This window comes from Miscanthus floridulus, chromosome 10, assembly GCF_019320115.1.
Source record: "Miscanthus floridulus cultivar M001 chromosome 10, ASM1932011v1, whole genome shotgun sequence".
NCBI lineage: Eukaryota > Viridiplantae > Streptophyta > Magnoliopsida > Poales > Poaceae > Miscanthus > Miscanthus floridulus.
In genome coordinates this window covers 132,543,857-132,569,785 of record NC_089589.1, presented here as the reverse complement: position 1 = coordinate 132,569,785, position 25,929 = coordinate 132,543,857, and the positions used below count along the sequence as shown (strand labels likewise).

Sequence of the window (25,929 nt, the reverse complement as noted above, 5' to 3'; positions counted from 1 at the left end):
CAATGACCTGGTCCTGAACCAGAAAATATATAAAATCGAATATAGTTAATAAGGCATCAAGTCCAACACCTCAAAACGGTTAAGTCCACACCCTCTCAAATATGTGCCCTCTCTCATCTCTCTCTACGCTCTCTACTCCCTCCCTCTCTCTCTCTCTCTCTCTCTCTCTCTCTCTCTCTCTCTCTCTCTCTCTCTCTCTCTCTCTCTCTCTCTCTCCCAGCAACATACCTCGGTGGCAGTGCTTCTCGCGATGCGGTCTCCGATGCTTCTCTCTCTCCCTCCCTCCCTTCCTCTCTCGGCAGCTTGCCTTGGCGATGGTGCCCTAACGCGGCGCGACCTCAGATGGGAGGCCTCTATGAGGGGCACTCCATGATGAGAAGGTTCGGATTTGAGAGGTGGATCCTACCAAAACTAGAAACCCAATGGCATTTTTAGCTTTTTCTTGGTACGCTTCTCCCTGCAGCTCCCATTTGTACTACAACACTTAAATTGAGTCAAACCAACCTATTTTGACAGTGTTTTTCCTTCATTTATACAACTTCTTAGAGCGCTTCTTCCTGTAGTCATTTCCAATATAATACTTCTTTACATTGATGTACGTTTACAGATTGCAAAATATTTGTTTTCTAAGAGTTTGGAGTTCATGCTGTCATTTATTTTGAACAGTAAATTAAGGTTATATCACCTTCAGATCTTTCTCATTTACTATATATGCAAATCTATTAAATAATACTTTAATTCAAAACGAATGGCCCTAATACCCCATTTGGATGTAGATATTGGAGCCTGAAATTGGGAATTGGAATCATGTTTCCCGAATTCTAGTGTTTGGATGTCCATGGCATTGAGATTTAGAATTGCAACCCCAATGCCTTGGTATTGGACTAGAACTAGGAGTGACCTCTCCCAATACAGAGGGGTAAGGCTTTGTATTGGGTGGGATTGGGCCGAGTGGTTCCCTGCCCAAGTCCCCGACGCCGCCCCGACGCTTCCCTCTCGTGGCTCCGACATTTCCCTCTCGCGCCCCCGCCGGTCAACCTCGCCGGCCCGACGTTCCCTCGCCGGGCGCCCTCGCTGCCCCGACCCCTCCCTTGTCGGCTCACCGGCCCGACGTCTCCCCCGTCGAGCGCCCTCGCCGCCCCAATGTAAGGTCGAGATGGCGACTAGAGGGGGGTGAATAGTCATTTCTAAATTTAATTGAGCCGGCTAACCGAAACAAATGAGGAATTAATACAATCGGTCAAGCCAAGACTACACCTCCTCTATTGAAGTTCACAAGCACCTTATAGATATCCTAATTAGGAAACAAAGGTGCCGGGCTAGCTAGAGCTCACCTATCTAAGTCTAGAAGCAAGGTCACACAAACCTATGCCACTAGTACTTCAAGCAACAAGGGAGCTCCTACACATGCTAGTAAGCAAAAGCACAAAGCCACCTAAGCTCACTAGTAATGCTCAATAATAAGGCAACCAATGCCAAATTAGAGAGCGCAAATACTTAGCTACACAAACTAAGCAATGTGACTAACAAGGTTACACAAACCAAATTAGCCACGTAAGGGAGCTACTTCTATGCTACACAAGCTAGAAGGTAACTAGCAAGCTACACAAGCTAACTAATTACAAAAGCAACTACACAAGCACAATGTATATGAAAGTAATTACAAGTTTGTGTAACGAGGATGCAAATCAATGGGAATACAAGGATGACACAATGATTTTTTTCCCGAGGTTCACGTGCTTGCCAACACGCTAGTCCCCGTTGTGTCGACCGTTCACTTGGTGGTTCGGCAGCTAATTGGCATCACCCGCCAAGTCGCACATCGGGCACCGCAAGAACCTACCCCGAAAGTGAGGGTAGCTCAATGACATGCTCAACTAGAGTTGCTCTTTGTGGCTCCCGCAGGGCGAGCACACTAGTAGAGAAACGACTTTTGATCCACTTTGAAATTTGGCTTTAGTCCCGGTATTTTTCGTGCCCGGGACTAGAGAAACCTTTAGTCCCGGTTGGTAGCTCCAACCGGGACTAAAGGTCCCTGCCCAACGGTTACCGATGTGTGTCAGAGGCACGTCAGTGCGAGAATCTTTAGTCCCGGTTTGAGACATGAACCCGGACTAAAAGTGTGACTTTTAGTCCCGGTTTGAGACACGAACCTAGACTAAAGGTATCTTTAGTCTCGGTTTATGTCTCAAACTCGGACTAAAGGTGTCTCCAAACTGAATTTAAAAGGAAAGCATATCTTATCTAAGTTAGATGTGCGGTGGTAGGTGAGATGGTAACGCGTGCAAGAGCTGAAGTGGGAGGTCGTAGGTTCGAATCTCCACAGCTGCAACATTTTTTACCCAATAAACACCTCTACTCCCGGTTGGAGGAACCCGGACTAAAAATCAAGACCTTTCTCGATTGCATAGTCCCGGTTCCAAAACCGGGATTAAAGGGGGTTGAGAACCGGGACTACAGCTAGGTTCTCTACTAGTGGCACAATGCCCCTCACAAAGCTCTTCTTCGAAGCACCGCACAAGCTTCTTGCGGGCTTCGATGGAGACCACCACCAAACCATCTAGGAGGTGGCAACCTACAAGAGTAACAAGCATCACTGGCTTGCATCTCGATCACCTAGTGCCACTCGATGCAACCTCACGATGCAATCGTACTAGAATCGCTCACTCACTCGATCGGATGAATACTATCAAGCTCAAGTGAGTTAGAGGGCTCCCAAGCACTACCACATAAGCCACCAAGGCTCTAGTGTGCTCAGCAACCAGCCCAAGGCCGAGACCCCTTCTATTTATAGCCCCCACGAAAATAGAGTCGTTGTACCCCTTCATTGGGCACAGATCGGGGTGATCGGACGCTCCGGTCAGATCGACCGGACGCACCCTGCCAGCGTCCAGTCAATGGATGCACGCCACGTGTCGCCTCCATTCAACCTCAGTCGCTTTATCTCAACAGCCAAGACCAGACGCACCTCTAACGAGTCCAGTCGTTTCCAGAGAGGTTCCATTCACGACCGGACGCGTTAGTTTGATCACGACCGGACGTAGGACTCCAGCGTCCGATCACTTCCAGTAAGCTCCTAGAGCTGCTCAAACTACGACCAGACACATCCGGTCGGTCAGGATCGGATGCAGCATCAGCGTCCGGTCCTTTCTCCTCTTCTCTGTGCCACCACGTCAGCGAGACCAGACGCACCCACCCAGCGTTCGGTCGAAGACCGACGCCTGCGCCTTCATTGCTGCCACTGACCGGACGCAGGACCCCAGCGTCCGGTGCACTCAGTGAAACCCTGTCTTTTCTGTACAAGGCGCCGGTGGCACCGTCGGACTGTCCGCACTCGACGGGCGGACACTCTGCCGGTGAAGTTTCGAACCCTTTTCTTTACTGAGTTGATCCACATCAACTCCAACTTCTTCTCCTTTATAAATGTGCCAACATCACCAAGTGTACACCACCATGTATATGTGTGTTAGCTTTTCACAAACATTTTTCAAAGGATTAGCCACTCAACTTGCCACGCCACTCGATCCTAGCGACGATGCAAAGTTAGATCACTCGAGTGGCACTAGATGACCGATATGCAAACAAGTTTGCCCCTCTTGATAGTACGGCCATCTATCCTAAATCCGGTCATAAACTTCTCTACACACCTATGACCGATGAAATGAAATACCCTAGGTTATACCTTTGCCTTACGCATTCTATTCCTTCTCCTCCAATATTGATGCAACACATGCACCAACCAATCACCAAATGATATGATCCACTTCATATCATCACGTGACCGTATTGGTTCATCGATCTTGACTTTACTTGCTTTTCACCGTTGCCTTCGTCCATCGGCGCCAGGTCTTGCTTAAGCTTCACCGCCACGTGGTCCATCGCTTCAAAGCCTCCAACTTACCCTTCACGCTTGCAACCGGTCTATCAAGCCAAGTCTTGTCTTGATCTTCTCCACCTTGATCACATGACTCAATGTCATGTCTCATGTTCAATGAGCTCCTTCATCATCACATGTGTGAGCTTTGCAACATCTCCGAGCCATTTCTACCTTCATGGCATATGTTGCTCATACACATGTACCTATGGACTAATCACCTATGTATCTCACATAAACACAATTAGTCCACATAGGTTGATACTTAATTACCAAAATCACACAAGGACCTTTCACCTGACCCCTCCCCCACCGGTCAAGCTCGCCGTCCTCTCCTTCCCCATGTCCGGTGAGGTGTGGGATCCTCTCCTTCCCAAGCTCGACAATGGATCTAGGAGGCCGAGCGGTTCTTCCTCGAGGCCACCACTGAGGTGCCCGGATCCCCACCACCGGCGGTCTGCAGCCAGGGATCTAGGATCCCCTTCTTCCTCAAGTCCCTTCTTCCTCTCTGTCACCAGAGAGCCGGGTCTTGCATCTCCGGGGCAGCGCGCCGCGTCCGAGGACATCGTCGGTGGGGAAGAAGGCGAGTCGATTCAATTCGACGAGATATGTACATCCAAACATTTATTTGGTATTTGCCATGTCCTTGATTCCAAATAGCAATTTCATCTACATCCAAACATCTTATTTGGTATTGTAGCTCATTTCCAATACTAGGTTGATTTGGTATTGGTACCCAATTCAATGCCAGCCATCCAATATCTACATCCAAACGGACCGTAAGAGACATCTCAATGTTTTTCCTTGTTCTGATAGAAGTTGACATAACAATTACATGCAATATAACTATCATATGGATCTAATAACAACCTTAAAAAAGAAAAAAAAAGAAAACAACCCCGGACCATATATATGGAAACTAAAGCATTGCATATGTAATGGAAGACTAAGATTGAATCATTCGTGTGGTCTAAGAAGCTAGTTTAATTTGTGGCGGCTGCTGTCACGTTGGTTAATGAGATGCTTTTGAAGGTAGGTATTTCAAAATTTGAAGGTAGGTAAACAACATTGTTGAACGTTATTTGTTCCTTTGAAGCTAAGCCACATGGATGTGCCACTCGACGGATAAGGCTCTTGTGCTTGCTTCTGTCTTGGTGAATGTGACCCATGACTGGTTTCACTATTCATCAATAATTGTTTAGCTGATTATTCAGTGTCGTACTAGGTTTATTAAGTGCACTTAATTAACTACTACACACACTGCTTTAATTATTTTCTGCTGGGACTGAGTACATAGTGCTCTGTTGTGTGTAGCCCTGGGTATAATTAACCGAAACAGAAGAACCGAACCGAGTCCAAGTGACCGCTTCCTAAGCTCCCAGAGCCTCACCCCGCACCGCGCCCCAGCGGCCCGACGCACCAAGCACCGGTAGCCACCAGCTAGCCGACGATGCCAGCTCCAGGCGCGCGCCCGCCTACCGCCCGCCCTTGCTCACCGCACGCCCTCCTCCCGCTCCCCTCCTAGCCCCGTCCATGCTCCTTCTACGAGGAGCACGACCACAGTGCGACTGCGCTCCACTTCGCCGCTGCACCTGAGACCGGCGAGGTGCGGCAGCATAGTCGTGGCTCCACGGAGGCTAGCCACGGCAGCGCGTCATGCGGAGGTGAGGCGTTCGGTAACGGCAAGCCGGCAAGGGCACTCGGCAGCAGCACATCACGCAAAGTCCTGGCGCTCGCGGCAGCGCATCGCATGGTGGCCTGCTGCAAAGATTCGGTTGCTTCGGTTGGGAACCGAAACCGAACTGAAAGAACCGAAAACCAAATTGGTCGGTTGCAATGTTTTTTGAGAACCGATTGGTTCCAGTTTCTCAGGAACCGAATTTCTTAGGTAACCGAGGAACCGACTTCTTATGTAATCGAGGAACCGAATCGAAACCGAACCGAAGAACGGAATGCCCAGGCTAAGCTGAGTAAACCCTGTTTTCCGGTAGTAGAGAATTCCCCTATATATGCTATGTAAAATGGAGCTCATTTGTTGTTTGGTAAACAAGAACATTCATTGAAAGCACACAGTGTAGTACATGCATATATAGTGATCTTGGGAACCATTTAACAGATTTTACACACAAAGCTAGCTAGCTGCTTAGCTACTGGTGAAAACGAACCTACATTATATATGACCTCATGGCGGATGGCCTCTTGGTAACAAACGTCACATGTATAGAAAGACGGAACAGAGGGAGTGTAGTACAGAGTGGTGACATGGCACCAGCAGTAGTACCGGCAGCAGTCAGCAGTCAGGGTCCTTTATATGACAGCTACCTAGCTTTTTTTCGTTGCATCCTAACAAAGAAACGTCTAGCGTAACAAATTGTAGGTAGGTATAGCTGCAAAATCATAACCTACCTCCGATTCGATACAATTTTTTCTTGCCAACACATAAAGTGTCGTTGGCACGTCTGCTGATGGCGAAACCCAATAATATAATGCCTTTTATAATTTGCAGTAGTCTTGCACGGTTACACCCAAATCCGCACTTCAGCATAAAATATTGTCCAACCTACCGCCATTTTCCCCTCCTCTTCTTCTTCTTGGTACCCGCTGCAAACACCATGCGTGCATGCAGTTGCCCATGCATGGTTTCCTTACCCTCACCCTGAAGCCCTGAACAACAAACAGGCAGCAGCAGCACCGCCACCACATCTGAACAACTGGGAGATAGCCATGATGGCCACCAACTTCCTCAAGACGTACCAGCACCACCTCCACCACAACGACAAGCAGCATAACTTCTCGCTTCCCAAGAAGAAGTTCGTCACCTACGCCGTCTACGCGCTCATCGCCGTCGTGCTCCTCTACCTCTTCGTCGACCCAGCAGCTCCGCCTGCTGCGGCATCATCATCTACCACCACCAAGCCATCATCACTGCCGGAGAGGCCGCCGTCGATACAGCAGCAGGATCCGGAGCTGCCGCCGGCGCCGCCGCTATCGACGATATCTCCACCTCCTCCTTACCAAGGACAAGCCGCAACTGACAACGACGATGAAACATTGCCGATCGTCGGTACGACTGCTGCACCGCCGCCGCCGTGTGACTACTCCGACGGCGAGTGGGTGCCGGACGCACGCCCACCGCTCTACAACGGTACGACCTGCGGCGCCATCAAGGACGACGGCCGGAGCTGCACAGCGAACGGGCGTGCGGACACGGGCTACGTCTACTGGCGGTGGCAGCCGCGGGCGTGCGACCTGCCGGACTTCTCCGCGGCCGCCTTCCTCCGCTGGCTCCGCAACCGGCACATGGCCTTCGTGGGCGACTCGCTGGCGCGCAACCAGGCGGAGTCGCTCGTGTGCCTGCTCTCGTCAGCGTCCCCACCGGAGCTCGTGCACCGCAGCGCCGACGGCAGGTTCCGGCGCTGGGTGTTCCGCGACCACAACGCCACCGTCTCCATCTTCTGGTCGCCGTTCCTGCTCAGCGGCGTCGAGAAGTCGGAGCGCGACGGCGTGCGCTACAACCAGGTGTTCCTGGACGCGTTCGACGAGCGCTGGATGTCGGAGCTCGCCGGCATCGACGCCGTCGTGATGTCCGCGGGCCACTGGTTCCGGATCCCTAGCGTCTACCACGAGGGCGGCAAGGTCGTCGGCTGCCACGGCTGTGACGCGGCGGAGTTCAACCACACCGCCGTCGCCGAGATCAGCTTCTTCCGCGCGTTCAGGGACGCCGTCGGACGGACGCTCGCCGAGGCCGCCCGCCGGCATCACGAGCAGCACACCGACGGCGTGAAGCTGGTGGCGATGACCACGTTCTCGCCGTCGCACTTCGAGGGGCAGTGGAACGAGGGCGCGCCGTGCAAGAAGAAGGCCGACAGGGAGCTGGGGTACACCGAAACAGAGATGAGGAAGATCGTCGTGGAAGAGGTGGAGGAAGCGTCGTCGTCGTCCTCGTCCAGTACCATGCGGTTTGCGGCGGTCGACGTGACGGCGCTGGCCAACCTGCGGCCGGACGGCCACCCGGGGCCGTACATGCGCAAGAACCCGTTCGCCGCCGGCAACACGGGCGGCCGGGTGCAGCACGACTGCTTGCACTGGTGCATGCCTGGGCCGGTGGACACGTTTAACCAGATACTGCTCCAGACCATCCTCCGTTAGCTGAAACGCTCGATTGATCTAGATTTGCTAGCTCTTGCATGTCTTCACTTCGTTCGTATCGTCCACGATCTGCATGAGAAAACCGATCGATGTTGACTGTATGTATCCGAGCTGCAAGTTTGTGAAACATTTGCTTTATGTGGAAAAGTTTTGTTTTTAATTTTAACCGTAATGTAAACCACTTCTAAATTCTTGAAAAGCATCTTTGATCCTTCGACATTTTGTATAGCATGCACCGACGGTTCCCAACTTATCCAGTCGTATCATTCCGGTTTCTAAACTCGCTAATCGTTTTTTAGGTCCTCAAACTTATTATCCTGGTCTCTAAACTTACAAGTCAATCGTTTAGGTCCTTCAAATTGTTGAATTGTGTCATCTCAGTCTCTAAACTTGATCGCAAATTGCCAATTAGGTTCTTAATTGATCTATATTTGGGTCGTCTCATAACCAATGTTAGAATGGGTCTGACTCTAGCTCGTGTGCCGATGTGGCATGCTAACATATGCAGCCCCCTATGTTAGCTCCATTTCCCTCCTTCTCGTCTCTCCCCCCTAAGCTCCCTCTCTATCCTACCTCCTTTCTCTTTTCTCCTGTGAACTCACGGATCGGGGACAATGTGGCTTGGGAGGAACGACAGGGAGCTAAGGGTGATACATATGAGGTTGGCGTGGCTAGTGGCTCGCATGGCCAATGGGGCTCACCGCAACCAGGGGTGTGGCTAGCCGTGAGGGCCTAGGGCAACATGTTAGCCACGCTATATATATAGCTCAAGGCTTTAGGGGAGAGAGTTTAGTGAAGCGATGATAGAGCAATGGATGTGGTTCTATTCTCTTGATACAAAGAACCTTTTCTCTAGTTTTGATGTCAACAATCTTGCTCGACTTGTTGAAGTCTATGAGAGGATTTCTCATATAATGATGGTGCAATCATAAGAGGACAACTTGAGACACATATTCTTCGTGTGAGGAGGCATGCTACCTTTTCTACTTGTATATATGCTGCAAGTTTGTCCCAAAAAATAGTTCAAACTAAAAAAACATTAGGTTCTTCCATTGGTGTACAAGGTTATGGAATTGGCATTGTTAGCGCTGGTATGACTGACAATATAATTACTGAAAGAGCTTTCTCAACTATGAAAATTATCAAGTCTAAATCGTATAATAAGATTGCCGATGATTTGTCCGAAACTATTCAATTCACTTGACGAAGCTACTATTCTTGAGCAATTTCATAACCTGAAGAGTCGCTACTAGCATGGGGTATTGCTCTCTGAGACCCCTCTTGGCACGGCTTTGGCTCCGACTTCTCGCATCTTTAAGGAGCTCTGCCAAACTACCATGTAAAAAACGGCTCCTTGTGAGAAGCTTGGAGGAGCCAGAGCCAGAAAAGTGCCTCCTCCTCACAAGTCCAATATAAATTATTACAAAACTACCACTGAAACCGTTTTTGCCAAATGTTTTTTAAAATGGCTTTAGCTCCACCTGAGCAGCTGCTCCAAAAAAAAAGAGCCGAAGCCCTTCTAGGAGAAGCTAGAGTCTTGCTGACCTAACCCTAAAATCCATGACTCCACCACTATGGTGAGCAGATTCTACAATCTATGTCGAGCACATCCAATCGCTGCGATATCAATCTTGGATAATGGGTAGAGCATCTACAATTTATTCGATTTGTGTACTCCCTTCGTTCTAAAAAGAATGTCATTCATGCTGGTCAAAATTTCTTAAATTTATTTATATAAAATATTAGCAATATTTGTATTCCAAAAAAGTTTATTATGAAAATATATTTAGTCATCTATTGATAGTAATTATGTATTTTAAATATTAATATTTTCTTATATATATATTTGATCAAGATTGATACCGTATGACATCTCAAAAAATATAATGGATGGAGGGAGTACGGCTGAAAAAGAAAAACACTGTGATAGCAGCCCATACGCGGAAAGAGTCATGGTTGTGGGGGCCTAATTTACTAAGGCCCAAGACGCCCATGTAGAAAATTAGAATCCGTCTTGGCGGCCCACATAAAATCCTACACACTTGGTATATTCTCCACACGAGTCTCCTCCCCCTCATCTTCTCCTCGTTTGCCCTAATTCCGCATCCTCGGCTGAGGCAGCAGCGGCGGCGCCGGCGCCGGCTCACCAGCGGTAAGCCCCCTCCCCCTTCCCTCCCTCTCTCCTCTCTTCCAGCGCCGCTCGCGCTCTTCGCTGTGGGAACGAACTCGCGCTTAGGAACAAGAACAGAAAAAATCGCAACGTGACCTAGGGTAGGGGGCTCCCTGATTCGAATGTGTCCGAACACCGTTCTTCACGTTAGCTTCCATTAATCCGTCCTAGTTCTCGAGAGGTCGCGTAGATCTATCCGTTTAGCATGGCGTGCGCGGGGATTGGTTCGATTTCCGCTCAAACGCACGCGTCCTGTCTGTAAGGTGTAAGCTAATCCAAAGCCTAAATTGTGCGCGGGCGCATCCATTATTTGATTTCTTTGATTACACGGCGATGCGCAGATGCGCACCGTATTGGATTTACTAGCTTCCCTCCCCTAAGCACGGCAATGGACTCCCAATGTGCAGGTACCGGGAGGAATGGGGAGGTACAGCCCCGCGTACAGCCCCCCGAGGAGAGGATACGGCGGCAGGGGAAGGAGCCCGCCTCCGAGGAGAGGATACGGCGGTGGCCGTGGTGACCATGGCTCTGTCAGCCTCCTGGTCCGCAACATTCCATTGAGATGCAGGTATACAAACTCTGACCTGGGCACCCTTCCCCATTGTTTCTTGCGCTGGCGGTTAAATTGCTCCTCACATTTCCAACCAACTTTGCAGGCCTGAGGAACTCCGTGTCCCTTTCGAACGGTTCGGCCCTGTTCGGGATGTTTACCTGCCAAGAGACTATCACACTGGGTAAGTGTTAATGTGGCAACTAGGCGTGTCCGTTGACATCCGTTTCTAGTCGTTACATTTGCATGCCATGATTGGATATATAAGCATGTCCTTACCTGCCAAGAGACTATTACACTGGGAGGCTAATAAATGGTTGTGTCCGTTGACATCCATTTCTAGCCGTTACATTTACATGCCACGATTGGATATATAAACATGTCCAACCATTGGTGGTTTTGGTTCAGATGTGCTTGGTACTTTAATTTCTACTGTCTTTTAGGAGCAAAGCATTTGTCTGCATGAAACTGAACACTTTGGTTGGGTTGTAACGCGTCGCTGGAGTTTCCCTTTTGATATAACATTTGTACCCGTTACATTTGCATTCCATGTTTGTTTTTGAACCTCACCAGGGTGAGGGACTCCCACGAATAAGGTGCGAGGCCAGGGATCGAACCCTGGCCGGCTGGGTCAACCACAGGGAGCACACGCCATCGCACTACAAGTGCGTTTGTGCATTCCATGTGTTGATATATATACAAACATGTCCATTTGGGATTCTACAAATATGCTTGGGGTCCTTATCTTCTGCTGCTTTTTAGGAGCAACCATTTTTCGATGTTATATTTTGACCAAGGCGTCGAAATTATGATTGCTAAATGTTTGCATGCAACTGAAAGCTTTGCTTGGGCTGTACGCTTTGCTGGAGGTGTACAGACTGTCACAGGCTCACGGTTGACATATATACATCCTGAGGCTCCATTCCAAAAATGGACTGATTGTCGTGGCTTAGCAAAGTTGAATAAAAAGAACTCAACCATTACCATTCCCTTTCTCTTTCTTATATGCACTTTATGCATAATATTAAAACATCATAGGATAACTTAAGGCGAAACAATGGAGTAAGGCTAGTAATACAACCATCTGTTGAACTTCACTAATTAATTTCTTGTGTATGGGATATATTTACATTATATGATGATGCTTTCTTCTGGTACGAATTACTCTCTTGAAATTATTCTCAGGACTGTATTTGTGGTTGAAGTAAATACAAGCCCTGAACAGTCCTAATCGTTCATTTGTTTGGTGAGATAGAGTATTGCGAATGAAGTTCTTTTATCAAGACAAGATTTGATTTGTTAATTTCCTGAAGAGAAGCGGGTTTTACCGTGTCTTCCATGGGAAGATATAATGAAGACAAGTTGGTCTCAAGCACTTTTCATGACTTTTCAAACTCGAAGAACTTGAAGCAAATCACTTTATGAAGATGTATACAAGAAATTTTGGATCTAAGGGCTCCTAACCACTTTTTGAGGCTTGCTACCATTTGATGAACATGTTTGTAAGTTGTTAGCTGTGCTCTATGGAGAACTGTAAATGATTCACCATAATATGAATCCCTGGTAGTAACTTGTGAGGCACATACTATTTATGTTTGTTATGTGCCCTCTTCCTTGTTTACCAGTACCATACTTTGTGAATTTTACTTATGAAGGCTTTTGTGATCATTCAGGGAACCAAGGGGGTTTGGATTTGTGGAGTTTGTTGATGCTTATGATGCTTCTGAGGCGCAGTACCACATGAACCGTCAGATGTTTGCTGGGCGTGAAATAACTGTTGTACTTGCTGCGGATACACGGAAAAGGCCCGAGGACATGCGTAGACGAACTGGGCCAAGGTATGCCAATAAGCACTGGTTTTCTCGAAGCGCTATCTGTGTTTCATTTGAAATGACTTGAGTTGTATCTCTGCAGAGGTTATTCTGGTCATGAAGGGCGTCGTCCTTATCGCCATGGTAATCTAAGTTATTTGCTTTGTTAGTCCTATTATTTGAGATGCATGGATGAATGCTTGAGTATGCATCGTAATATCTTATAAAAAAATACCCTGCTCATGTTCAACTGTTGCTGTTTGATTAACTGGAAGATAGTTGGGGGGGGGGGGGGGGGGGGGGGGGGGGGGGGCGCGGGGGAGGGTTGTCCATTTTAGTTTCGTGATTGGGATTCATGCGATTCTGTTGTATCATTGTCCTTGGATCTTATATTGGGCTGTTTGAAGGTTGCATCTGCTGGTGGCAAAGTGTGTACTGAAAATTGACGGTTTCGGAAGTTGTTTGAGCACTGACAAGTTGCTACATTTCCTTATGTGCAGGACGGTCTCGTTCTCGTTCATACTCGCGTTCCCGCTCACCACACCCCCGTGGCCGTGGTAGATCACAGTATGTTTACTGTGTCTTGAGTCTCTTTGAATAAGTAATGGACCAACCATGATGTACCAGTGCAGTAACCTTCATTGAAATGATGTTACCTTATACTACAGGTCATACTCCCCTGCCCCAAAAAGGCATGATGACTACTCTGCTTCCCCACCAAGGGCAAAGGAAGAGCACCCAAGGTCATCAAAACAGCCTAAAGAAAATGACAGGGATAAGAAGAGGAGATCCTATACTCCTGATGACAGAAATGATCGCCGTGGTACAGACAACGGTCATGATGAGTAAGTTCTGTTCCTTCACTGTTGGTGCATGTCTATGCCATCTAGTTATGTTCTGAAGTAGCAATGTTGTGCGTCCTATTGAGTGGTTATTTTGTTGAGCAATATTTTTCCCAATCTGTAACATGCAACATCATTAGGGTTATTACATTGAACATTTGTTTGAGCAAGAAATGAGAAGTGGTCCTTTGTGGAGGATATCAGGGAATGGGGCCTTCATTAAGTTTGTACTTCCTCTATTCCAAATTGTAATATGTTTTGGCTTTTCTAGATACATAGCTTTTACTATGCACTTACATATACACTATGTCTAAATACATAGTAAAAGCAATGCATCTAGAAAAACTAAAATGTCTTATAATTTGGAACAGGGGGAGGTATATCTTTGAGCAATAGCGTCTTTATTTGTTTGAATGATTGTGTAAAGCTTACTTGACATGAAATGCCTTTCCTGAGCAATATTATGGTGGAAATCCCTTGTACACTTGCACATCTACATGTATATTCAGGCACATTCTTTGCATTGTCTTGAGAGTCAAACTGCATCATGGCAGGGAGAAGGCTCTTTTTGTTTCCCAGTTAGAATCTTGGGCCTAGGATACGTAGGCTCGAGTCACTTGTTTGTCCATACTGTATGGTTGCTGTTTGATATAAGTAGCTTCATCTGGTGTATTCATTTTGGATGTTTTTTTATATGGTAAAATATACAATTCATTATATGTATACAGCAGGACTAGCTGCTTCAGATAGGTGTTTCTGTTGAATAGTAGTAACATCGCTTGTTATTTGTTGATGACAGGAGGAAGAGGTCCCCAGCAGGCGAGGAGGATGAGGAGCCTCGGCGCGGTCGCCGCAGGTCACCCCGGCCAGCGTCCATGTCGCCTCCAGGGTCGAGGTCGAGGTCGAGGTCGGCGTCACCTGCTATCAGCGGCTGATGAATGTGGCGATGGAACTGAAGGGTGTGGGCACAGATTAGTTGGGCCCCCTGTGCTGATTGGGGCAGTTTGCCAGACTCTTGTTATCTCTCTGCTGCTAGGCTCTGTTTTGATTTTCCCGTGTATGTGGGCTATGTCCGGTGGTTGGTTGCTCGGAATGAGTGAATGGATGGATGGAAATGGATGGCGTGTCGGTGAGTGGAGACGGTTTGGTATGGTGTCTTTGTATGTGTCTGAGGGATTGAAGACTCTCCTGTGGTATGGTACTTGTGGTATTTGTTCTGGATGTATTGCTGCTGTTTTAGGTTAATGAATGATGACTGGAATCGTTGTGCAATGTTATCAAAACTTTAAGAGTTGAGAATGGATTCTATTTTTGCATCATGGGTGGATGTATGTGTGTGTGGACGGGCTGGGCCTGGCCAAAGGAAGCGGTAAGTGTTCAGGCGAGCGTAGCAGCTGCCTGTGATGTGTTCTCTGGTCCGTTTGTTTCAGCACTGCACAGCAGAAAGGAAATGCAGGATGAACAAATGGATTGCGATTGGGTGATTGGTCTGTTCCGGCGAGTCATTTTTAGCTGGTGTGCCCATCCCATCCCCTGATCCCACGCGTAGGCGATAGACGGGTCTGCCGCATGCTGACGGCATGTGAGGGAAGGGAGGAGCAAGCGACTCACGGTGTCATGGGGATGGGGCAAAGCAGCAGTAAACGGCTAAACACCACTCACTGACTCGGCAATCCCTCTCTTGTGTCACCTGGTGTTCTTTTTTCACACGTTTTTCTGTTCTTCTTTTTCACACGATTTTATGTACACAGGAGGAGGATAGGGACTATATTACTAGTAGTACTCCTACGACCATTGGTCCTCGAGACGCATGCAAAATTATTTTGAAGCACAAAAGAGAGCAAATCTGCGTGAACAAGACGAATATATGACACGCTGCCCTCGCAAACGTTTTTTAAACTAGTAGTGAATCTTTTCTTTCCTGTCTTTCCCTTTCCAAAAGAAAAGGAAATTATACCAACTTCGACACAGGAATAAAGGGATCGAGATTCAGAAACTAACACAACTTTGGGAGCTTTCGAATATTTTATTTTTGCCGTCCCACGCCTGCACTGACACAACAAGACATGCGAACTTTCGTGAAACCTTTTGGCCTCGCTCTGTCTTAACACTAAAAAACTGAAAGCATCTAAGGAGACATTGCCTAGAATGAGAGCACGAGTGGTTTGTTGGCACGGCATTTCGCACCGTTTACAATGCTTTTTATAATTAGTAGTAGTACTAGTACGCTGGTATAGTACATACGTACGTACTCCTAATGTAGTAGCATTTTGTTTCCTCACTTGCCAGCAGGGGCGGATCCAGAACGGGGCTGCGCCCCGAGCTGAGCTGCTGATTCACGTTCAAAACAGTTTGATCTTGCTTCCTAGGCTTCCTTTTGTCTAATTAAGATCATAGTTTTTTAGGCTAAACACCACATATATTAAAGGGGCTACATGGACTCGCCTCGGGCTGCAGCCCGGGCAGCCCGGGCCCTGGATCCGCCCCTGCTTGCCAGTGGCCGCCAATTCAACGTGCCGGTAGCAGCCGTAAATAAAATAAATGAAGAAAAAAGAGAGGAAAAGAAAGAGGCGAGTGGTGCTTGTTGGAGTTGAAGCCGAAGCAAACACAGCAAAGAAGTGTAGGTGGCAGCAAAGCAAAAAAAAAAAAAGAAAAAAAAGAGACGGGTGATGGATTCAGCGACAGCCGACAGCGTGCAATGACTGGATTTGTGAAGGAACTGCGGCTGGCCTGTGCCGGGCCTCCTGACTGGCTGTTTTGACGGGATTGGCCGGACGGACGACGCGGCTGCAGAGACGTCGCAAGCGCCGGTGGTCCGCGTGTGTGGCTCCCTACTTTTTCGATCTATGGTTAGAGAAAAATTTAAATAAACTGAAAAAAAAAATTATAGAAGAAACGAAGATTAGTCTAGACTACCGTCGCCCGGCCCGGTGCGTCGTTTGCTTGCAATTCCATTCTTTCCCTCCACGTCCAAGGAAATGAATTCGCCCCACCTCACCGTTTCGTAGGTGCCCAAACCGTAGTGCTGTATTTCTGTTTGATTGATTGATTTTATTATAATGGGTCAAAAACTTTTGGCCCCCGGGAAAAAGTCCGTGATAAATAAAAATTCAAAGTAAGCGGAATTACGAAATTGGAAACACGGCAGCTTGCCAGCTTTAGTGCTTTGTATTTTCATTTCATTTCACAACATATCCCAAAGGATAGCAAGTGTTCATACAACAAGACAAGACAAGATGAATATGCCACGCTGCCATCGTGTGCCTTTCCCAGAGCAGGTGCCTTTTTTATTTTATCTTCGTTTCCAGGAGAGGAAAAAAAAAAGATATAGCAAATCATCGCCATAGCTAGCGAAGGAACAGATCCCAGAAAACATGACTCCTTATCTAGTTTGGAAGCAGGTCGCTCGTTTTTCACGCTGGCTCTCACCGCTCCCTAGGGCGTCCTCAATGACATTTTAGGAATAGCTAGCTAGGGCCTTGTTTAGAATGGGATTAGGAATTAATATTTGGCACCGTAGCACTTTCGTTTATATTTGACAATTATTGTCCAATCATGGCCTAACTAGGCTCAAAAGATTCGTCTCGTAATTTACAATCAAACTGTGTAATTAGTTATTTTTTTATCTACATTTAATACTCCATGCATGTGTCCAAAGATTTGATGTGATGGAGAGAGAGCGAAAAAACTTGCAATCTAAACTAGGCCTAGACATGGTTTAGAAATAATAAAAACAAGAACACTGCAACGAAGAGTTATGTGAGTTGTGAGAGAGTTGTTTCTAAGAAATCGTGCTAAACTAGCTATTTGATCTCTCCTTAATAGCTAAAAGAGTTCTTCTTAGAGTAGCTATTTAGAAGCCATTGGGACGCCCCTAATCTATTCCTATAATACTAGTACTAGATAGGTAAGTAAATACATTATCTAAAAAAAAAAAAGATAGGTACATAAAGTTTGTAATAAGGAATTTAAAGAGACGAGGAAAAATAGAATCTTTTCTATCACTAAATAATTTACTCTAGTACGTGTTTTCTTTTTCCTCCCTTGCCACCACTTTCTTTCTTTCAAAAGTTTAAACGTACTCGTAGAATGTATATTATGCCTACAATCATTATGTTCGTTTGTTCGTTTCGGCCGGGGCTTATTAGTCATGATACAGTGTTTTTCTCTTATAACAAATCAGTCGTACAAATCAGCACAAGCGACTTATAGACCAGCCGAACGAATCCAATGCACGTATGCTAATATAATATTATATTATACAACAAGAGAAAACACTCGCAATGCCAAAAAAAAAAAAAAAAAAAACAAGAGGAAGCGTCGGAGCAGGAAGAGCAGATGCGCAGAGCACCAGGACTCCAGGAGTGGGCAGACCACGACAGGAAAAGGAAACTGCCGGGCAGAGCACCTCTCTCACGTTGCGAGGACCCAGAGCGGGCGGGCCAATTTATTTTCCTTTCATTTATTTTTATTTCTTTATCTTATTATTATAATAGTATTATAAGTAGAATTATAGTATTAAACAAAAGACAGCCGGGCTTTAGGCAAGCGGCATTAATTAATAATTAAAGAATTAGCAGCAGCCTGGAGCGCGGCGAGCGCAGAGGTTTCAAAACCCACACCACAGCGGGCCGTCCATCCATCCATCCCCCTTCCCAGGAGCAGAGCAGAGAGACCAAGGCCAAATCCAACCAACCACGCCTCCCGATGCTCCTCCACCTCCTCCTCGCCGCCTTCCTCCATGGCTTGTCGCCAGCCGCAGCCCAGGGCGGCGGCCTCCCGTCGCTGCCCATCGGAGTCAACTACGGCGCGAACGCGGACAACCTGCCGTCCCCCGCCGCCGTCGCGTCCTTCCTCGCCACCAAGACCACCATCGACCGCGTGAAGCTCTTCGACGCGAACCCGGCCTTCCTGGACGCGTTCGCCGCCAACGCGCCGTCCATCTCGCTCGCCGTCTCCATCCCCAACGCCCTCCTCCCCACCTTCGCCGACAGATCGACCGGCCTGGACGCGGCGCGCGGGTGGGTCCGCGACAACCTGTCCCCGCACGTCGCCGCGGGCGCCAACGTGACCCTCCTCCTCGCGGGCAACGAGGTGCTCGGCCCCACAGTCGTACCCGACCTCGTCGTGGCGCTCCTCCCCGCGATGCGGCGCCTCGCGCAGGCGCTCCAGCTCGAGAACCTCCCCGGCGTCCGCGTCACCACGCCGCACTACCTGGGCATCCTGGCGCCCTCCGACGGGATCCCGTCCAACGCGCGGTTCCGTCCGGGGCTCGACACGAAGATCCTCGCCCCCATGCTCAAGTTCCACAACGACACCGGGTCGCCGTTCATGGTGAACGCGTACCCGTACTTCAGCTACAACGCGGCGACGCTCAACTACGCGGTGTTCCGTCCCAACGCCGGGGTGTACGACCCCGGGACGAAGCTCAACTACACGAGCATGTTCGACGCGCAGATGGACGCCATCTACACGGCGATGAAGAGGCTCGGGTACGGGGATGGCGTGGAGATTGCCGTCGGCGAGGCGGGGTGGCCGACCAAGGCGGAGGCCGGGCAGGTGGGGGTGGGGCCCGAGGAGGCGAGGGATTTTAATGCCGGGATGATCCGGGTGTGCAGCGGCGGGAAGGGGACGCCGATGATGCCCGGGAGGAGGTTCGAGACGTACGTGTTCTCGCTGTTTGATGAGAACCAGAAGCCCGGGCCGGTTGCGGAGCGGAATTTTGGGATCTTCAACACGGATTTCACGCCCAAGTATGATCTTGGACTCCTCCGCCAAGGATCGGTGAGTTGTGCTGCTATTACTCTGCTCTCGCTCATTTTTGTTTGTCGATATCTTTCTCTGCTTCCTTCGTTCGTTCGTTGGTTCATTCATTACGGACGAATCTGCTGCAATTATTGGCTCCCAGTCAGCGCGATTTCTTTTGATTACTGTTCCATTCAATTTTGGGGGGAATTTGAAAGTGTAGTACGCCTGCTGTGGAAAAGAAAGGAAAGGGGGAGGCCGCAGATGGACCGACGCGGTTTCAGAAACCGCGGCGGGGGGTCAAAATAGTCAAAGGATCGCGCTTGCCGTTGCCGGTTCAAGCAGGTCTTCAGGGAGGTCATAGGTTCACATTCCGATGATGTCTCCAACAGAGCACCATTTTAGTATTAGTAGTATTATTATTTTTTGGGGTCTCAGCGAAAAACCAGTTGGAGTTTTCTTTTCTTTTCGCCACCGGCAGTGGGTAAGCTCCTCCCATGCCTGCAATCTGCATCCAGTGGGTTTGGTTTGTTTAATTATTAAGCACAGCACACGTATGCATGCGAGATGCGACCGTTGGGATGGGAACAAATTCAAGTTTAGCACGGAAACGGCATAAGCTTTCCGTGTGCGTGTCACTGGAAGGCAAGGAAGCAACGAAGCAAGCATGCGATGCGGGGCCGACAGACTGGTGATGCCTGATTTACGCTGCTGATGCAAACATGAATTGAAATGGCACTCCGTTTGGTTCACACTGAATTATCAGCAGAGGACAGGTGCAGCCATGCGCACATACCGCGTGGACCGGACCGCCGCCCCATCTGGAAAGTGTTGCTTTCGTTTCCAACTTTTTTCTTCTCCCAATTATCTCGCCACCATGATGCCATCTCTAGCCCAGTTGTCAAAGGCTTAGAACGTTTCCTTTGAGCCCGGTTGCTTCCTTGTCGTTTTTATTTCTCTCGATAGATAGATCCAGTGACGGCATCCCGTGCCCCATGTGCAGCTCAGGCTTTTGACACCTCTGCAATTTCTATGCTTGCTGCTAGTACTAGCACTGCTCTGATTAGTCTCTCACGAAAGGTACCCTGATTAGTTAGATCTGTGTGTGCACACGCTAGCTTGCTACCCGTGTTTGGTGACATGCTGCCGTACCAAAGCTACTTGCTTTGCTAATGCTAGCTGGCACAGGGTAATTCTCTTATTTTTACAGGGTACGGTAGCTATTACCATAGTACTTACAGCTGTAACAAACTGCGGGGTATTCTGGTGTCAGCTATCCGAAAAATGATTAGCAATTTACTACACAATACTACCTGCAAACTCGTACTACTAGTATATATTGATTACTACTATTCGTTTCGGCTGAATTGGCTTATAAGCCATGACTGAAAGTATTGTTGGCTGGTTTAGTGTGAGAGAAAAATACTGTTCAAGCCATGGATTATAAGCTAGATACGAACAAATAAGCCGAAACGAACAGGCTGTTGCTTCTTGCCTTGGTTTGCTACAAAGGTTGTTCATGTGCATATGCAAGTGTCTAGTGCCAAACTACTTGCACTGTTCGTTTGGCTTATAAGCCGTACTTTTTCAGTCAACGAATAGTATTTTTCTCTCACAACAAATCAGTCAATAGTACTTTCAGCCATAGCTTATCGGCCAAACGAACAGGGAAAAATTGTCTACTTAGAGCCTACTCCGTATATCCATCCAGATGTTGATTTCTAGACTGCACCACATGGTGCTTACCCAACACACTACAGATAGTAAGCATATGGGTAGGGCCTGTGGGTAGCATAATAGGTTCTGACCTGGACAACTGCAGAGTATACACGAAACATGAGCATATCCATTGGCGTTATGCTTTTATCTCTTCATCGAATCGGTGAAGGTTTCGTGCATGCACAAGTAGCTACCAAGAAGCAAAGCAGATGGGTTCTAGATTCTGAAATCTGAATGAATGTACCCCGAAAAGCTTGTTACTTGGGATGCTTTCCGTGTACTTCCAAATGAGGATTCTTCGTTAGGTGGTCATCGCCGCCAACAAGTCAGGCACCTTTATGGCTGGGCTGGGCGTTTCCTCTTTCTCTCACCGTTCTAGCTTCCTACGCATTATCTCAAGCTTCTCAAACTTGTAGCCCTCTATTCTGTTTGGTGAGCATATGATTAGCTGCCCCAATTGCCCAATCAAAAAATGAGGCAGGGGCAGCGATTTCGACCTTCTTGCTTTTGCTGATGCCCTGGCAAAATGCAGCACCATGTGGAGAAGGTGGGCTGTCTGTACTCTTTAGCATTCTGCTGGAGGACCTGTATTAGTGACTGACTCAAGAATCTTAGGCGTGCCATCAATGCAAGTTGGGCAGGGCATATTTTGGCCTTTTGGCCGGTGGTGCCAGTATTGGCTCTGGAGAGCATGTGTTTGTATCTCGTCACATGCTAAAGTCATATGTATAATTGCAGAGTCATGTCAGGCTAAAGTTTACCCAAAAAAAAGTTATGACAAAGAATTGATTTAATAAGGACCAAGTGTGCATATGAGCATATCTCGGTTCACAGTTTGAAACTCTTACTATGAAAATTTTGATTCGAGAAACAATGCTTAGCCTTATCCTGATATGAGTGCATTCAGTTTCTAATTTTTTGTTGGGACAAATGCATTGTTCCAATCCGATGCTGACAAGTCATTTTTCCTATCTGGCCTTGCAGTCTGGATCTCCAAACCCATCGCCAAATCCATCTCCGAAGCCAAGTCCCAACCCGTCACCAAACCCCTCGCCGTCAGGCGGAGGCAAGTGGTGTGTGGCCAAGTCCGGCGCGAACGCAACCGACCTGCAGAACAACATCAACTACGCCTGTGGCTCTGTCGACTGTAAGCCGATCCAGAGCGGCGGCGCGTGCTTCGACCCCAACAACGTGCAGTCACATGCTTCGTACGTGATGAACGCGTTCTACCAGGCCAATGGCCTGCACGACTACGACTGCGACTTCAAGGGCACCGGCGAGGTCACCTCCAGTGACCCCAGTAAGTTCCCAATCTGACCTGCATGATCTCTGAACGTACTGCAACTGATATATATACATTATCATGGCGTATCTGAATCTGGATTATATTGCAGGTTACGGGAGTTGCAAATACGTCTCCTGACGGGGCGCAGCAAGTCCAGGCAGTGCGGGGGCAGGGGCACCAGCCTCGAGTCCACATCGTCCTCCAGGCTCCAGCCACGGCAACGCCGGGAGGTTGATACTGCCGGGCTTGCGCCAAATACTTCTATACTCATGTCTGACACCCATGCTTCTTGCTCTCAATCACTACTAGTCGAGTCGTTCTTAATCTTACAAGAGCCGCCATTGCATTGTTATCATCCGTCCCTCTCCCTCAGCACAGAGGGCGGAGTAAATTGATGTGGTGTAGCGTATCCCAGATGTTCTAGCTTTGTGTTTTGATGATTTGGATGGATGGTGGCGCGTGTTGCGATTCTTTGTCGTGTGTAGTAGTGGTGAATAATAAAGTGTTCTTAACTTATCATTATTCCTTTCGATGTAGACACAAAAATTGAAGTAATTGACAGAGTGAAACGAGGCCTCCTTGTTTCTCGGTGGTAGACCGGTCTGAGTGAGAGTTTCATTTGAATTTTATATTTGCATTTAGTAGACTGCCACGGATGTATTTTTTATGACATGACAATGTTTTTAGTGAAAAGAGAAGAAGAAATGAGTTTTCTGAGGATGAAACTCTTTTGACACGATTACTAACTCTCTACGAGTTTTAGAATTAAATGTCTATGAAACTCTATCATTAAACTTTACATTGAGGGGGTGTTTAAATGCTTTTGGAATGGCAAAACTTTTGCCCCTAATCTTTTGCTGCAAAACTTTTGTCATTCAAACTTTTGGCATTTGATGTTTAGATGCACGGCAAAACTTTAGCCATGCAGACACAGCACGCGCCCCCAAGACGTTTTTTGCCCAGTTTTGGGCCTCTTGGGTCCCAAATGCTAAAAGTTTTGTAGCCTAAGTTTTGCTGTTTTTGTCTATGGTGTTTAGATCAATTTTGCCAAAAGATAAGATAAAACAATAAAAGTTTTGGCCAAAATAGGAAACTAAACACGCCTTAAGAGTGGGTATTTTATCCAAGTTTTATTTCATTCTATATGGCATGGCAGTCTTGAAAATAGCGCAACGAAACTCTCTACCGAGACTTAAGCTACACTAAACATTTGCCCGTCCATTCTCCCAACATTTGTCCTGCAGATCTGGTTCTATGTTTCTTCAGTTACCCAAGGACTTACCGTATGCACAAACATTCAGTTATCCAACGAAAAATTTATCGTGACGTTAAGGCAGGCTACGCTTGGGCTTCAGTCTATTGCACTACCACTTGTAGACCCCTGCTATGTATCGACTATAGCTCCCTCCCTTCACCATTATTCAGCAATTAGGCATCTTGCACTAGCAAAATGCTGCTATTGGCCTGAAATTATCTCGACTTAATAGCTACTTCACCATCATTCAGCAATTAGGCATCTTGCACTAGCAAAATGCTGCTATTGGCCTGAAATTATCTCGACTTAATAGCTGTTGCTGTTCATGGTACCTTTTCTTTTTCTTTTGAATTTAAATATAGGGACCGTGCCTGAAGTACCATCCACGTAACAGTGACGAACGGAGGCTTCTAATGAAGCAGCATGCATGTTACAGACTAACAGACCTCAAGTAACAGGTACAAACCCTTATCGAAATAAAGGAACAGATTTCTCTTGGGCTGTTTGGCGCTGCAGAGAAAATGGCTGCTACAACTGTATGGCAAGAATCTAACACAGAAAATGAACCAAAGAAGCTTGTTACTGTCACAGTTTACACGCGAACCATACACCAGCCAACTTTCTATGGCAGCCAGATGTATGGCATTGCAAACTTCGGCGGGGAACCAAACACCCCCAAAAACCACACAACAATTTTAAATGAACCCCAGGAATTCTGGATAGACTAATAACATAGTAAACTCACGATAGTAATAGTTCTAATTGAAGAACCTTGCACAATAAAAAATTATTCCATTACAATACATATGATTCAATAAGGCTTCTTGCGTTTCTCACGGTTGCCTTCTAATAGCAGAGATTCCCCATGCTAATACAACTACGATCGCAAACCCTACACCAAACCCAATTCCAGAGAAGAGGAACAATATAATGTCCACAAAATCCTTCTTGGAATGATGTTGCCACCCTTCTTCCCCAACTCTAGGCACGGCCAAGGTGATTGGCCAGTGCCGCTGGTGTCATGAAGGTCGACGCTACACCGCCGTACCACTACACTGACCTGCACAGTCCTTCCACTCACATCTCTACTATACCAATGACTGACGGACTCCCAGGTCTATGATCGTTTTGTGTTGTGTTCGTTGCAACTAGGCTAGATCACCCTCTGCGTTGATCTCGATCTAGTAACCACTTCGTGATTAGATTTCCGAGGAGCCACCAGCATGAAAGGAATAGCAGCATGTTCGGGAGGCCATAAACGATCGTGGATCATCCCCTATCAACCACTGTACACGCACAGGATTTGCAGCCTGCTGCTGCAAAGCCAAAGGTTGACTTGTTTTGGCTTTCCTAGTTTATTTTTTTTCTTTTTCTAAAGAAAAAGACCATTTTTGGTTTAATATATACTACTAGTACCTATGTGATTACAATTTGCAACTTCTTGGTTAATGCATTTAGGATTGCATTATTACTTTTTTTTAGGTCAAGGGGCGGCACAGTGAGCCGCATATGTGTGTACGTACTGTAGATTGAACACAACGCTTTATTTCTACTCATAGTCTTTCAAGAATATTTTGGATTTAGGTCTTTTAAGTGTTAAGTGTGTATTTGTTTAAGCACTAGACGGTGCCCGTTTCTATTAATAGAGAAGAAACGGACAAGTATTTTTCTCATACCATCTATTGCAGGTGAAATCAACAAAATGAAATGTTTTTTCTGTAACAAACTGCAAGTTTAATTTAATTTAATCTCCAGTAGGGGCTCCTTGCCCCTCCTGTTCCTTCAAAAAAACTGAAATGTAATTTATTTTTTCTGTTCTGAAAAGCAGTGCAAGATATGATGCCACCAAGATGTGATATACATGCCATGTTTAGTTTTGCAAATCAAAATGTTCAATTTTTTTCCACGCGAAGACCATTCTTCATTTCCATTTAAAGATAAACAGAAATACATGAGATTGTTTAAGAAGATAGAAGAAAGAGAAACAGTCCTGCACCGTAACACCCTAAATTTTGCTACTTTGGAAATGTAGTTAAATTGATTTAATTTTGAATTTGTGTGCTCATGAAATATAAGAAAAAGAATATTTTTCATTATATTAAAATTCATCATAAGGAGTAGCAACATGGTTGTGCATGCATGCCGGTGCATTTGATTTATTGATTGAGTGGTTTGAATTAAGATTCAAAATAGTTTGAAATTGCTTTTGGAGATAAATTTGAAAATGGCTTCGAAATAAAAGAAAAAAAATTAGAAAATAAAAGAATTTAAAAAGTTGTAAAATTTTATTTTTGAAAACTTACCAAAATTGCTCAATTTTATTTGAATTGAAAAGTATATTTGAAATAATATTTAAATTTGGTTTTGATTCAAGGTTCAAATGAATTCAAAACATATTTGAAAAGTATTAGGAAAAACAATTTGGAAAAAAGAAAAGAGCAAGCCCTCTTCCCTTCTGGCCCACGGCCTGCTCTAGCCCGGCCTCTCTCCTTCCCCCTCAGCCCACTTCCCCAGCCGGCCTGCCCTGGC

General features: G+C 46.9%; 3 protein-coding genes across 3 annotated transcripts; all 3 read left to right on the top strand.

The window, feature by feature from the left end:
- The first annotated feature begins 6,383 nt into the window (after positions 1–6,383).
- LOC136485743 (xyloglucan O-acetyltransferase 2-like) lies at positions 6,384–8,242 on the top strand. Its single transcript, XM_066482589.1, has one exon. It carries the CDS (start codon positions 6,599–6,601, stop codon positions 8,021–8,023), a length of 1,425 nt encoding a protein of 474 aa, XP_066338686.1. The 5' UTR covers positions 6,384–6,598; the 3' UTR covers positions 8,024–8,242.
- Positions 8,243–10,050: 1,808 nt separating this feature from the next.
- On the top strand, positions 10,051–14,712 carry LOC136487281 (serine/arginine-rich SC35-like splicing factor SCL30). Its single transcript, XM_066484422.1, has 8 exons — positions 10,051–10,175; positions 10,601–10,761; positions 10,850–10,927; positions 12,417–12,581; positions 12,658–12,698; positions 13,055–13,121; positions 13,223–13,399; positions 14,196–14,712. Exons 2-8 carry the CDS (start codon positions 10,613–10,615, stop codon positions 14,329–14,331), a joined length of 813 nt encoding a protein of 270 aa, XP_066340519.1. The 5' UTR covers positions 10,051–10,175; positions 10,601–10,612; the 3' UTR covers positions 14,332–14,712.
- Positions 14,713–17,983: 3,271 nt separating this feature from the next.
- Positions 17,984–22,674, top strand: LOC136487280 (glucan endo-1,3-beta-glucosidase-like). Its single transcript, XM_066484421.1, has 3 exons — positions 17,984–19,180; positions 21,845–22,160; positions 22,255–22,674. The coding sequence occupies exons 1-3, from the start codon at positions 18,104–18,106 to the stop codon at positions 22,281–22,283; spliced, it is 1,422 nt and encodes a 473-aa protein (XP_066340518.1). The 5' UTR covers positions 17,984–18,103; the 3' UTR covers positions 22,284–22,674.
- Positions 22,675–25,929: the final 3,255 nt, after the last annotated feature.